The following is a 14,092-nucleotide window of genomic DNA, read 5'->3' as shown; positions in this document are numbered from 1 at the left end:
GAGTTTGCAATGGGTGCCTTTCTCTGGCCTGATACCACAGTTCAGGACGCTTCAAGTTCTCTTGGAGACAAAAAGCTCAAATAGCTACCTTCCTACCAGCAGTAGCATCTACGACTATCAATATATTTTATGTAATTTTTTCTTTCTATCATGCTCCTAAAATTTGGTAATGAATTTGATTTCTATTACAATATTATGATTTTCATTGCAATATTCAAAAAGTGTGGCCAGTGGTAGAGCTAGAACTTTTTGTGTGATGGCCTTTCAGATATGTATTGAGAAAAATTCCGAATCATAACATGAGCAACTGAAGTAATCTTCACAAAACTGAAAGACCCATTAAATTTAATCAAAAGGATGAAGAAGTGTATAATACAACTAAGTGGGGGGGGGGGGGTAGAGAGCACCGTAACTAGTAAAAAAAATTGAAATTATAGGAAGAAAATACAAAGAAATCTGATTTGAATCATTTGACAGAAAAAAGAAGGCAAATAATAGTTGATTAGGTTGCTTTAGAAATAATATTAAAGTAGATTTTAAACCCCATCCCTGAGTTTCCCAAAACCACAAAGACAAAACAAACAAAACTATTAGAAAAATATAAGACACAACATCGTTCAACTCAACTTCTTTATGAAGATAATTCATCTTCTTCCTCATGTCTCATGGTTCTACAACTGCAAGCTTGAGGCAGTTAGAAATTTCTTACACAGTCGTCAAGATAGTCCTAGAACCACTATGGTCCCTTAGTGGACACAGTTGTCAAGATAGGCCTAAAACCACTCTGATCCCTTAGTGGCTCTGCCCATGACCATGAGTGTGGCCGCGTACTAGCAGTCTAGCCCAAAAGAAGTATGCACAATCGTCTCATTAATGGGACTGACTACAATACTTACATCTTTTTAACATCATTTAACAATTAAATGTAAGTATTGTAAGTAAATTCTTCATTTTATAGTTTTTTCTTTGACATGGAGCCATTTTTAAGAGAAATCGAACATAGAATCTCAAGCATAATGGTTAATACTCTTTTAACTACTTCAACCTACAAGCTCTTGAACTAACGATCGAAGTTATACCTTTACACTAACAATGTACCCCCAAACGAATTCAATTTGTTGAATTCATTAGCACGTTAGGGTATAACTTGAACTTAAAGAGTTCATATACATCTCTCTGTTGGTATAACAGCTCCCCCAACCCCCCCAATCAAAACAGTGTACAACATCAAAGAACTTAACATTTCATATCAAATGCTCTTAAAAAACCCCGAAGATCTTAGACCGCGAGTCCGAAATTGCCTCGGAGTTGCTTGTTACTTGAGCAAACATTAATCTAAAACTGAATAAGTAAATTTCAACACCTAAACACTCTATGCTTTTCAGTAAAAATTTCAGATTCCATTGGAAAGGAGAGACTACCTATAATTCCTACATAACACACAATGTAACCATACAATTCTCAGTTTTACATCCAACAACAGTGACCCCCCACAGAACCTTTATACAAGGAGTGCCTGGCATAACGCAAGACGATAAGTGACAAATACACGCCCGCCATGCATGACTCCCACTCCTTTCAGGCTTGTGGCCTCCAGGAAACTACATATGCTAAAACCGCCGCCTCACGCGCCTACCATTGGGATTTGCTGATTCTGCTGCAGTCCCACCCCCATCTGCTGGCAAATCTAGTCCATATATGCTGCTGCCACTCCTCTTCCGACTTGACAGAAGACTAGAATTGTCATCCACCGCTGCAAATGTCTCCAGCAGCTCTACCAACATTGATGGGCAGCTCTCTTCTAGATGCTTGTACCCTTCTGATTGCATTACAGCTGCAAAAATCACGAGCATTCATGAGTCCTATATTCAGTTTTACAACATACACTACCAAATGAATAGAGTTGCATGCAAAGAAAATAAAAAATAATTCCTCTATGAAAGGATGAAAGTGATTGTTGCAGGAGGACGGATGTGGAAAATACAAGCTTTGAGAAAGAACACATGAAAATTTATGTTCACGGGTAGTAACATAAATTCATGCTGCAACAGGAAAACGTACAGATTCATATCAAATGCATCACAAATATAAGGTCAACCAATATTTTCAGCAGAATAACCATGACATTCAACCACGTGAGGATAAGGAACTACGGTTAAATCAATGCACACTAATGGAATTATAGGAACTCTGAGATGTTCCAGACCATTCAAAATGGTCATTCAATTATTAACCAACCCATAAGGCATTCATCGGTTAATCCCTAAAAACTTAGAAGAAACTGATAACTGTATTCGAGTTTAAATATCGCAAACAGTGGGTGGGGGAAGAGGTCAGTGCCTTGTTAAGACCAATTAACAGCACTTCTGGTTTAAACCAGTTTCCAGGGTCTAAAATATGGCAAATTGTAACAATTTCAGGCAGGGTCCAACTTTTTGAATCACTCTTCTACCATTAGAGAGAGAAACAGTGAAATTCCTTGTAATTCTTTCCTTTCTTTAACTTAATGGAAAAAGAATGTATAGGGGAAGAACCTATATACAATCAGCCAAAATAGAAATCCTACTATACCATTCTCAGAATGCTGCCCCTCGATCAGCCAAATATCAAGGTGTCACCATAGGCTGACCAGAGGACCCAGACAGAAAGGTTGACCAGAGGTCCCACCATCCCAAATGGAAATATCATAAATTTTAAGGCAACATCCTTATTGACATCCTGAAACCATAGACATTGATAAGGACATCTGCAACATGCATGATGAGGCAGGCATGCATGATACATCAAGGATACTTGAGACACTAAGAAACAGAGAAAATTCAAAACTGATATAACCTGAAAGCTTGCACCATCAGAATCTATGGGTAACACCCACCTCCCAAGTTCGACGGATTTGCTGTAAATTTAAGACAGACATCCTTAAGCTGTCGGCATTGATGCTGTTCAGCAAGCGCAAGTGTAGTCGCCACTGTCTCAGTAGTGATTTCTTCACATAACTTTGATTCACACAACAATTTCAGTCGATCTAGATTATACAGGTCTGCAGCTGCCAACAGATGCTGCACCATGACAGTGAATGTGCACAAAGGTGATGAGCCCATAACTTCGTGTGTATCAGGAAGTTTGTCCGTGTAAATAAAGAGAAGCATTGCCTGGAAAAAAGGATCAAGATCTCTATTAAATTCATTAAACATGTTCAAAATAAGAGCATGCATAAATAAATCCATATGGATAAAACTTATCAGGAAAGGTCGGTACCGCTGTGAATATTGGCCACGGGCCAAAGAGCGAACTTCTAGTCTAAATCTAAACTAATGAAACAAAGACAAATGGACCAGCGTAATATTCACAGTTACATGTTACTGAAACAAGCTCAAACTGGTTCAACTTTTCACTTATTAGAGGCCAGTTCTAAGCAATCAACTCCCACATGTACCCTTAATTACATGTTGAATCTGAATCCAGACATGCCATCAGCTACTTTTGATTTATCACATTTGATTATATCTGTAAAAAATCGAACAACAAAAGTATAAAAACTCAAACCTTAAGATGACTCTCTCTAATTCATATTAGGGGATTCCTGCAATAATTATACCACCAACCAAGCAGACCCCAACGAGCACTGTAGTTTAAGTGCTAACGTGAACATGAGAAGAAACAAATATCACTTTCCCAGATAATCTTTAACCTATAGATAGGTTTTTATATTTAAGTGAATTTAACAACTCAATGCATTATATGAGAACTTGTAATTATTATCATCATTACTTTGTCTTGAAAGCTCCTAATCTAACAAAAGAATACTAGCATTTGACTTTGATCATCCCAAGATTTCCTATTTGTTCAGTTGATAACTGAATTCAAAAAGAACCTTTTGACTACTAATAAAAGTGTAAAAGGTGAATGTCAATTATGGAGAGACACAGAAGTGCACAAATGTTAACGCACTCTATTATTCAGATGCTAACAAGTGGAAGCAACAAGATCATGAAGCATTACCTTGAAGATGAAGGGCTCAACATCCTTCACAACTACTTTATCTACGTTACAATCCCCGACAAGTCCATAAAACTGCGCTCTAAATACACGAGACCGAGCAGCAAGTATCAACTTGTGAGCTTTAAACTGTTCATCACCAACCTGAAAAACTATGTCACAACCAGCTTCAGAATCTAGAAAGTCCTTTAGGTCTCGTCCCATGTCTGATGATGGAACAGTGATTGTAAATTGTTTTGGTTGCTCAAGGCGAGTTCTGACAACTCCAACAGTGCAGTTCAATACAAGGCAATCATCCTTAAGGAACTCAGAAGTTTCTAGGATTGATCTTCTGAAGAATTTCTTGTAACCCCTGAAATTACAAAAGTAAATCTAATTACGGAAACATGCAGAAAGTTCCCACCTGAACATAAATTCCCAATATTTGGAAAGCAGTAAGCTTAACCAAAATTGAAAAATACGTTACATAGACTGCAAGAAATCTATAAACAGTCTGATCAACAATAAAAGATGAACTTCTCAAATTAGAACTTTGCAAAAACAGTTGACAGGTAGACTTCTGTTTAACAATAGTATAGATTGTAGATATTGATAATGAAACGTTAGGGTTTTCCAAAATATAATCTTTAATATGATTAATATTCACCGGACAAAATAATTTCTTTATATATAACATTTCTAAAGTAGATGTATATCGGGTCTGAACTAAGCATATTACAAAAAACTCAATCAGACCTTTAATATTATTATCACCATCACTTCTGGGTCTGTTTTACATTTTCTATGGAGAAAAAATCCTAACCAAAATCAGCTTTTCTTTCTTTAGCTGTGTTGATTTTCCAAGTGAGTTATTAAATAAAAGTACAATTCAAACTAGGTTTTACTAACAACAATGTGAAAAGAAAACTGAAGAGGAATGGTTCATTTCAAGATTTGGATGAACATACACATTAGTACATCAGACTAAACAGTGATATATCTTAAAAGTTAGTATCCATTTGAAGTTTTTGTACAGTTTTATACATTTTTTTCTCTCTCGTTTTTTTTTTTTTTTTTTAAAGCAAGCCTAAGGACTGGAGATAGGTAGACCTATGTCACAGAGAGCTCAACCACTTAAGCTATAAGCCCCAAATATAACAACTAGCATGCCAATCTAGCATAATCACATACGTACCCACTGAAATAACACCCATACCAATCACATTCAAATCCCAATTACCCAATTGATTACCAAGCTGCCAAATCACCATTATTTCACATAAAACACATTAAAACCTATCCGTAACCCACAATTCTCCGGGAATGTACTCAATTTTATCATAAAAATTGAAACTTTAAGGCACGAAAACCCGCCAATTAACCCATTTAAACACATACCACATGCTGCCTCTGTACTTCAGCGTGTACGGCCCGCCCTCGAGAGCGCGATCAAAGTGACTGTGCACCTTGTCCTTCCCACTGTCCGTCTGATCCACCAACGTCAGCTCGAACAGAGCCCTCACATCCGTACCCTCACTAACCAAAGCAATGAAAACCGAGACGTACGCGTTGCTATCCTCGGGGTTTTTACCGTCGGGGTAAAAGTAAATTGCCCAATCGTATCCGCCCACCGTGAACGTATCGCTCATCAGGTACTTCCCGGCTCCCATCCCTTTGGCCAGCGAATACCCCTTTATCGTGAACCGGTGGGAGCCGTTCACAGTCTCGCTGATCGATCTCGAGCACGATTCCTGGTCGAACCCAGGCTTCGAATTCCCCATGGATTCACCCGATTTCGCCCCTCTGGAATGTTTCCGAATCGGCGGCATCGGACGGTCGGGTCCGGGCTGAAACCCTAGAAAGCCAAGAGGTCAAGGCGCGGCCTTGGCATGGCATGTAAATTGCGCAAATTGGGAAAATGAAACCCTAATTTTGGGTTTTGGGTGGCGAATTGGGAGGAGAAACGATGCGTCGCCGGAAGAGATGAAGATTCGAGAAGACTGAAGAGGTTTTTTGGGGTTAGGCGGTGCTTCCTGACGGGCCAGATGGGTTGGGGCTCGATTCGAATTTATAGTTCTTTTCGGTTCGGGTGACGTGTCCGAATGGACTTGAGAAGATTTGGTCTAAAAGGATTATTTTTATTAAGTTTTAGGACTTGGAAGTAAATTAACTATTAATTTGGTTAATTTGCAAACTGAGGACCAAGACCTAGTTTGAGAGTGAGGTGCTTAAAAAAAAAGCACCTATGAAAAAAAGCTGTGAGGATTTTAGGTGTTTGGTAAACTGAAAAAAAAGGGCTTATTTTGGAAGCTGCTGTGAGAATAAGCTGAAATCAAAGGAAAAAGCTGAAGCTGCTATTTGCAGCTTTGGAAAACTGGCTTTTTTTCAAAGCACATGGAGCTACAGTGCTCCTTTAATAAAAAGACTCACTATCAGACTGCTTTTTTTTCCAAAAGCACTTTTACAAAAAAGTTTACCAAACGCTCTGCTGCTTTATTTCACAGCCACTTATTCTCACAGCACAGCCGCTTATTCTCACAGCAGCTTTTTTTCAAAGCACAGCAATACCAAACCAGCCCCAAGTCTATTCGTTAAGTTAATCACATGTATCATGGACGCAAATAATGCCTATGCATTAAAACATATCAATTATGATTTTCTTTTTTGCCAATATCAATTAGGCTAATTATATTAACACCCCACAAATTGTTGAATAAATCTCACAAACTTAATACACCTCACATTTGCTTTTTCACTTAAAAATTATCTTAATACACCCACTTACTTTCCCATAATACCCTCACACTCCACATTCTCAATATACATCTTATATTTTGTACATACACCCCACATTTTCTTTACACCCCACATTTCTCAAATCTTATAACACTCATTTTTAATTTTCAGGGATTTAATCCAATCGTATGAACACTAAAAGATGAATATGAATATAGAAGTTTAAATAATGCAGCAAACGCAAGATTAAATAATTATTGATGTCATTGAAATCACTAAAACAATGAAAACTATGAAGTCTTACCTCATGTGAAGCTCCTGAAACATCAATTTCGTGTTCCATTCGTCAAAAACAATTTTTCTTAATCAACATGTTTGATAGTTGAGAAGATAAATAATACCCTAAAAGTGATTTGGGGTGTATTTATAAATCTTTATTTTTTTTAAACCTAATAAGGTCAAAATTGTCATTACATAGTAGAGTAAATAAGTCATTTAATATTAAATTTTAATGTGGGGTGCATTCAACATTTTGTGGGGTATTAATATAAAAACCCTATCAATTATTATGATTTGGAATTTGAAATGTTAATGTGATTCTTTCAAAGTGAGACTCTCTATCAAGAGATTTTTCAATGTGTCAGAAACTCAGTTTGGTATACCAAGTGACATAATACAAGTCGTTGGATATTTGAAAAATAAATTTCCAATTAGTTGTATTATGACACTTGGTTTACCAACTGTGTTCTCCCACACTAAATTTTTTTTCATTTTTATGGACTCTCTGTCACTTCACAATTTAAAGTCATTTTTCGTGCCAACATGATAAAAAATTGTGTAAAAAACACTAAATGGCAGAACGTCTATAAAGAATCACACTCTTGAAAAAGTCCCTTATCATTTCTTATAATTGATATGACCTAATTTAGAGCATATTTACTAGAAATGGATATGCATCAAATTACAAACATATTTTGTGAAAAATAAGTGCATCGCACATCAAACTTGGGTATGTCATTCATGAACACCATCAATACCATGGCCGAATTGGCTGGTTTTACTTACTATCGCATACATTGATGACTATTATGACTCCCGTTAAAACAATATGAATTGATTACAGTTGACGGCATTCATTTTGCTAGAAAAAAAGTTTGGTTTAGAATATGTGGGACCGTAAATTTTGGCCCATGACACGTGACATTTTGGGTGATCAGAATAACCGAGAAACTCTCAACATTATCTCTGCCAAAGGTAGTCAGGCACAAGTCCATTAGTTTTAACTTTTAAGTTCGTTATAGAATATAGATATTTCTTGTCTCCTAAACAAGGAAATCTTAATTCAATTCAAATTAAGATTTCTTGAGAATTAGGCAATGTAATCATAATTTTAGAAAGATTTGATATCTTATTCTGAATTTCTTTCTAGATACTTTTCCGATTAAATAAAGATTACTTTCCTTACAAGGATTCAAGATTTCTATATAAGCAAAACACACAACATGAACTCATCTCTTACACGCCTAACCTAAGGCTCTTTTGTCAGGTATGGTTCACAATGTCACACCCCTCATTCTCTAAAATTGTAGTTGTGAAATTGGTTCAAACAGATCTCATGAACATGAACATTACTATGTTTATAATTTATAATGAGTATATACATACATTTATTGTTGAGTCATAGAATGAACTGTCAACATAAACAATATATCATTATAACGAACAAAACACATTGACATGTTATTGACAATAAAGAATGAACACCATTTACATATAAACAACATCATTTTTCCAAGGGAACTCTAACGAAAAGCTTATGGTACTGTTAACTTTAACGAAAAACCACATTTTTATACTAAAAAGTCGATCATGGTACTATTTATTTTACAATTTATTTTGTTCTTATCGTTAAAACTCAAAGTTTTCAAGCTTTTTTTTCATTAGTTTTCCTTTTTTCCAATAACTATTATTTTAAAAAAGTTACATTTGAAATAATTTAACATATGAAAATTTAGATGATTATCTATATTATTAAGAGAATCCTCCTTGTCAACTTTTGTTTCTATTTTGCCCTCGCTTTTGATACACGCTGTTGATAAAAAGAAGGGCAAAATAGTAATTTTGTACCATTTGACAAAATGACAATTATATCCCTATTTTCCCTATTTTACCCTCTTTTTTTTTTTTTGAGAAAATGTAATTTTGTACATTTTGACAAAATGACAATCATCTCTATTTTTCTAATTTTACCCTCACTTTTGATTCACAATATTTACATAAGGATGACAAAATAGGAAAAAAAGGGGGAAAAAGTTGACAATGAGGTTTATCTTAATAACATTTTTGATACACAATATTTACATAAGGAGGACAAAATAGGAAAAAAGGGGAAAAAAGTTGACAAGAAGGCTTATCTTAATAATCATACTAGCATTTGCCTACACACTTTGTGTGTATGAACATATTTTTTTAGAAAATGAAAAGGAGAGAGGGAGAGAGAGAGAGAACGTGGGGGGAGTGAGAGGTTTTTGATTTTGGTTATTTTAATTTTTAAAATTTTTTTTTATTTATAAATATTAGAGGTATTTTAACATCACCTGTATATGAGACTTCAATAAAAAAACAGTAAAATTTGAACCTCTGAAATTACATTATTGCCCATCATTTTTATTTGTGTGATAGAAGACTAATTTATCTTTTCACCCTCTTTTGACTGACAAAGAAGATTTTATTAATTAGTAAGGATAAAAAAATATGTATTTATTAAAAGAAATTATTCATACACACAGTGTATGCTCTCTGTTAGTTTATCTGATCAAAACGCTAAATCCGTTTATATTTCTGACATTGCAAAGTGATCAGTTTTTACAGTTTATTTGGAAATTTTACGCTTTAAAGCGGAACATTCACCCCTGCCAACGGCTAATTAATTCACCCCTGCCAGTTGCACACGTGTCACCATCTCTCACTCCCTCCACAAAACAATTTCACACCTCCGTCGGTGACCGTCTGTCTTCTTCTTCGGCCACACCACAACCACAACCACAACCACAACCACACTCAACCTTCAGATCCTCACTGCCCTCACTCTCAGACCACCCCAGTTCCGATTCCTCAACCCACCCAAACGCAGCGTTTCCTTTCGTTTCGATGCCTTCTTCGTTTTCCGATTCCACCCATTTGAATTAAATACCTGAAAAATCAGAAGCATGACGATTTTGGGCAATGGCGATTGGCTGCGAATCCCTTTGATCCTGAAAGTTTGGGGGTTTGTGATGATAGCAGTCACCTGCTTCTACCTCGGGAAGCACTGGTCCGATGGGTCCCAGCAGCTCCTCTTCTTCACCACCACCACCACCACCACGCGTCGAGCACCCTCCGCCGTCTCCGTCTCGCCCAATCTAGACAAGCCTTTCAATCTCTCCGCCCTCATAAACGAAACCCTAGCTCCACCTCCACTGCTTCCGCCTCCGCCTCCTCCGTCTCCGCCTCCTCCTTCTTTGCCGCCTCCGCCACCGCCCGATGTGGTCCGGAGGTTCGGGATCGTCGACGAGAACGGCACCATGTCCAACGAGTTCGAGGTGGGGGATTTTGATCCCGATGAGGTGGTGGAGAATTGGGGCAGCGAGAACGGGACTGTGCCCGAGAGCGAACCGAGTAGGTCGGGTCGGGTTAGTGTGAAGAGGTTCGAGCTCTGCCCGAAGAGTATGAGCGAGTACATACCGTGTTTGGATAATGTGGAGGCGATTAAGAGGCTGAAATCGACGGTAAAAGGAGAGCGGTTCGAGCGGCATTGCCCGGAGGCTGGTCGGGGTTTGAATTGCTTGGTTCCGCCGCCCAGGAGTTACAAGACCCCAATTCCATGGCCTAAAAGCCGGGACGAGGTATTTTCTGAGACTTTAAAGTTTTTAGCTTTCTCTATGTAAGTATTTGTTTTTAAGATTAAGGCATTAATCTTTTCGAATTTCCGAAATTGTCACTTCATTGCAGGTTTGGTACTTCAACGTACCTCATACAAAATTAGTGGAAGATAAAGGGGGTCAGAACTGGATTACCAGACAGAAGAACAAGTTTAAGTTTCCGGGAGGTGGCACACAGTTCATACATGGAGCAAATGGTTACTTGACTGATATTTCTAAGGTTAATACTGTTTAAATTCGACGGAATTGGGAAATGTGTAATTTGAGCATTGGATTATTGTTCTTCTGATCATCTGATGGTCAAAGTATTAATCGTGCAGGCGGTCCCTGACATCACCTTTGGTCAGCATATACGAGTTGTTTTGGATGTTGGATGCGGTGTTGCGAGTTTTGGTGCGTATCTGCTGTCGCGAGATGTCCTTACCATGTCAGTTGCACCTAAAGACGTCCATGAGAACCAGATTCAATTTGCTCTTGAACGTGGTGTGCCTGCCATGGTAGCAGCATTTGCAACTCACCGTTTGTTGTACCCGAGTCAGGCATTTGACTTGATACATTGCTCACGATGTAGGATCAACTGGACTCGTGACGGTATGCAAAACTTATACTAAACCTTTTAATTTCCTCTGAACTGCCTTAGTTACATGATGGTCACGCGGGGATGTCTTCTGATTGTGTTTTTTTGACCTCTTTCACTTCTTTGTTATGAAGATGGCATATTGTTGCTTGAGGTTAATAGGATGCTAAGGGCAGGAGGATACTTTGCTTGGGCAGCACAGCCAGTTTATAAGCACAAAGACGTTCTAGAGGAGCAGTGGCAAGGTATTACCGCGAAAAATTTCTTTGGTGAAACTTTTTAGTAGTGTATTGATTGCTAGTTAGTGTTTGAAAGTTCTGCAGTTTTTGTATTTGCATTTCCTGCCCCAGATGAATCGAGAGCAAAATAACATTTTGTGCCTCCAGTTAATCACTTCATCCGACAAACTATAATTTCTGTTTGACTGTGAATACAAATATTCAATTTCAATTGTTTCTTGAAGACCTATACTAACTGACAAGCCAGCAAAACAACTTTGTTTGTTGCACGCAAAACTTTCTAATCTAGCTTCCCTTTAGGCATCATGTATGACTCTGTTCCTAGTTTTGAGAATGTGGAAGGATCGAGAAGAGAAGAAAAGTGGTCGCAAGGGTTTAGTAATCATATCTGGACCTGTGAAACAATTAAACCTTGTGTACTAACTTCTTGTTTGATGACATCACTGCTTTGCTAATCATGTCTGGGCCTGGGAAACAATAAACTCTGTTTTTCATTTTTCCTTTTCCAGAGATGCTTAACCTCACCAAGCGTCTTTGCTGGGAATTGGTGTCGAAGCAAGGCTACGTTGCAATATGGAAAAAGCCGGTTAACAACAGCTGTTATCTGAATCGGGATGAAGGAACCAAACCTCCATTATGTGATCCAAGTGATGACCCAGACAAAGTTTGGTACATCCGCGATTCCTCTCTTAACAATGATTTGATAATTTTTTTAAAGTAAGATAGGTTATTCATCAGGCTCAGATATTAATTAAATGCATACCCACTGTTTTCCGTCCGACCACTTTCCTTTGCATCAAGGCCATACATATTTTTTATTGGAGATAAATTTGGAATAAACCTGCAAGGAACTCTTTGAAAATGTTGGACTCCCTTTTATCTTTTGTTTTTGGTTCTGAATTGACCTTTTGTTTGTGGTCTAGTTTGAGTTTAAAAGTTTATTTTTGCAGATCCAAAAGAGCTTTCATGTGCATGTAGAGCACTTGCCTCTTGTTCTCTGAAGGTTAATGGTATTCTTTGTATGATGATTCAGGTATGTTGATCTGAAGTCATGCATTACAAGACTCCCTGAAAATGGTTATGGAGCAAATGTCACAGCATGGCCTGCGCGTTTGCAAACTCCCCCTGATCGGCTTCAGAGCATACAACTTGATGCCTATACATCCAGAAAGGAGCTCTTCAAAGCAGAATCCAGATATAACGATGAATTAATTGGAGGTTACGTTCGTGGTTTAAAATGGAAGAAGTTTAAATTAAGAAACGTAATGGACATGAGAGCTGGCTTTGGAGGGTACTGTATTTATCTTGTGCTCTACTGGTCTTCCATTTCCACTTTTTTGCTAAAATTTTCTCATTGCTTCTGGTCTCTTAATTGGTTGGCAGATTTGCAGCGGCACTAATTGAACATGATTTGAATTGCTGGGTTATGAATGTGGTTCCTGTTAGCGGCCCCAACACCTTACCTGTTATCTATGACCGTGGACTCATTGGAGTAATGCATGACTGGTACATTACCAATTGTTTTTCTTTGTATAGCATGATTGCTGCTTATAAGAAGTTCAGTTGATTTAAAAGTTACTCATTTGCATTAAATGTATCAGGTGTGAACCATTTGATACGTACCCACGGACCTATGATTTATTGCATGCAGCCGGTCTTTTCTCTATTGAGAGAAAAAGGTGCTCTCTCTCTCTCCCCCCTTCCAATCTCAACATTTTCATTATTTTTTTAGTTTTATTTATTTCGCATCACTATCTTGTCATTGTGTGCTTTAGATGATACCGCACAAGAATTTTTGCTTATTGAGGGGAGTTACAGTTTACTGAGAACAAATATCCAAAATATCAGTGGTTATGATTAATTTGACATAGAGCTACTTTAGAACAGCGTTGGATTTAACTTCTGATAAGTTGTTAATTTAAAGGTTGGGAAAATGGAAAGGCTATTTCTTGTTGAATAGTAGTTAATCATGACTGGAAAAGGAAAGAAATGCAGAATTATATTTGATTTGTCGGGATCATACTACATGCCTTCTCTCTTTTGTTCATTGGCTGAGGTTGAGGTTTATAACCATGATGATGCTTGACTGTTTGATTTGAAGTTTTCATTCCATAATTTGACGTATGGATTATCTGAATTTCTTCCTGGGGTGGGAGTGAGATGAATTGGGAGTAAAGTGGCGGTTTTACACCTTTGTTTTTGTTTTCTTTCTGTAAAGCCTGATTTGATTCATAACATTATGACAGATGCGATATCTCTACAATCATGCTTGAGATGGACCGGATGCTAAGACCTGGTGGTCGTGTATACATCCGCGACTCTCTTTCTATCATGGATGAACTTCAAGCGATCGGAAACGCCATGGGTTGGCGCGTCAGTATAAGAGACACATCTGAGGGGCCTCATGCAAGTTATAGACTCTTTATTGCCGAAAAGCGCCTCTTGCATGGTTGAAGCATTGGGACATGATGACCAGATTGTATCTTACTACTCATCTTCTCAAAGGGAAAATGAGCAAACCAGATTGTCAAACACCATCGCTTGACGGTGCCATGGACCGCTAATGAGAGAGATTGATAGAATTCTTCAGATCAGTGTCGAAACTCCGTCCGGATAGTGAGGAGCTGTTTTTCCTTGTGAAA

General features: G+C 37.7%; 2 protein-coding genes across 4 annotated transcripts; one reads left to right on the top strand and one right to left on the bottom strand.

The window, feature by feature from the left end:
- Window positions 1-1,378: 1,378 nt before the first annotated feature.
- Window positions 1,379-6,082, bottom strand: LOC103435409 (BTB/POZ and MATH domain-containing protein 3). 3 transcript variants are annotated; one of them, XR_529414.4, is made up of 5 exons: window positions 5,377-6,023; window positions 4,003-4,351; window positions 2,836-3,152; window positions 2,572-2,718; window positions 1,379-1,834 (listed from the first exon to the last, which is right to left on the bottom strand). XR_529414.4 is itself a non-coding variant. In XM_008373804.4 (4 exons), exons 1-4 carry the CDS (start codon window positions 5,805-5,807, stop codon window positions 1,611-1,613), a joined length of 1,281 nt encoding a protein of 426 aa, XP_008372026.1. In that variant the 5' UTR covers window positions 5,808-6,082; the 3' UTR covers window positions 1,379-1,610. The 3 variants fall into 3 exon arrangements, 2 of the variants coding, with proteins under 2 accessions (XP_008372026.1, XP_008372036.1); XM_008373804.4 differs by lacking the exon at window positions 2,572-2,718 and having other exon boundaries at window positions 2,876-3,152; window positions 5,377-6,082; XM_008373814.4 differs by lacking the exon at window positions 2,572-2,718.
- Window positions 6,083-9,642: 3,560 nt separating this feature from the next.
- LOC103435427 (probable methyltransferase PMT11) lies at window positions 9,643-14,092 on the top strand. Its single transcript, XM_008373822.4, has 9 exons — window positions 9,643-10,598; window positions 10,705-10,854; window positions 10,955-11,225; window positions 11,346-11,456; window positions 11,960-12,119; window positions 12,484-12,741; window positions 12,834-12,956; window positions 13,052-13,129; window positions 13,697-14,092. Exons 1-9 carry the CDS (start codon window positions 9,924-9,926, stop codon window positions 13,902-13,904), a joined length of 2,034 nt encoding a protein of 677 aa, XP_008372044.1. The 5' UTR covers window positions 9,643-9,923; the 3' UTR covers window positions 13,905-14,092.

The sequence above is a fragment of the Malus domestica genome, chromosome 07 (assembly GCF_042453785.1).
Source record: "Malus domestica chromosome 07, GDT2T_hap1".
Lineage (NCBI taxonomy): Eukaryota > Viridiplantae > Streptophyta > Magnoliopsida > Rosales > Rosaceae > Malus > Malus domestica.
The sequence above is the reverse complement of the archived record's forward strand: the minus strand, read 5'-3'. Positions and strand labels throughout refer to the sequence as shown.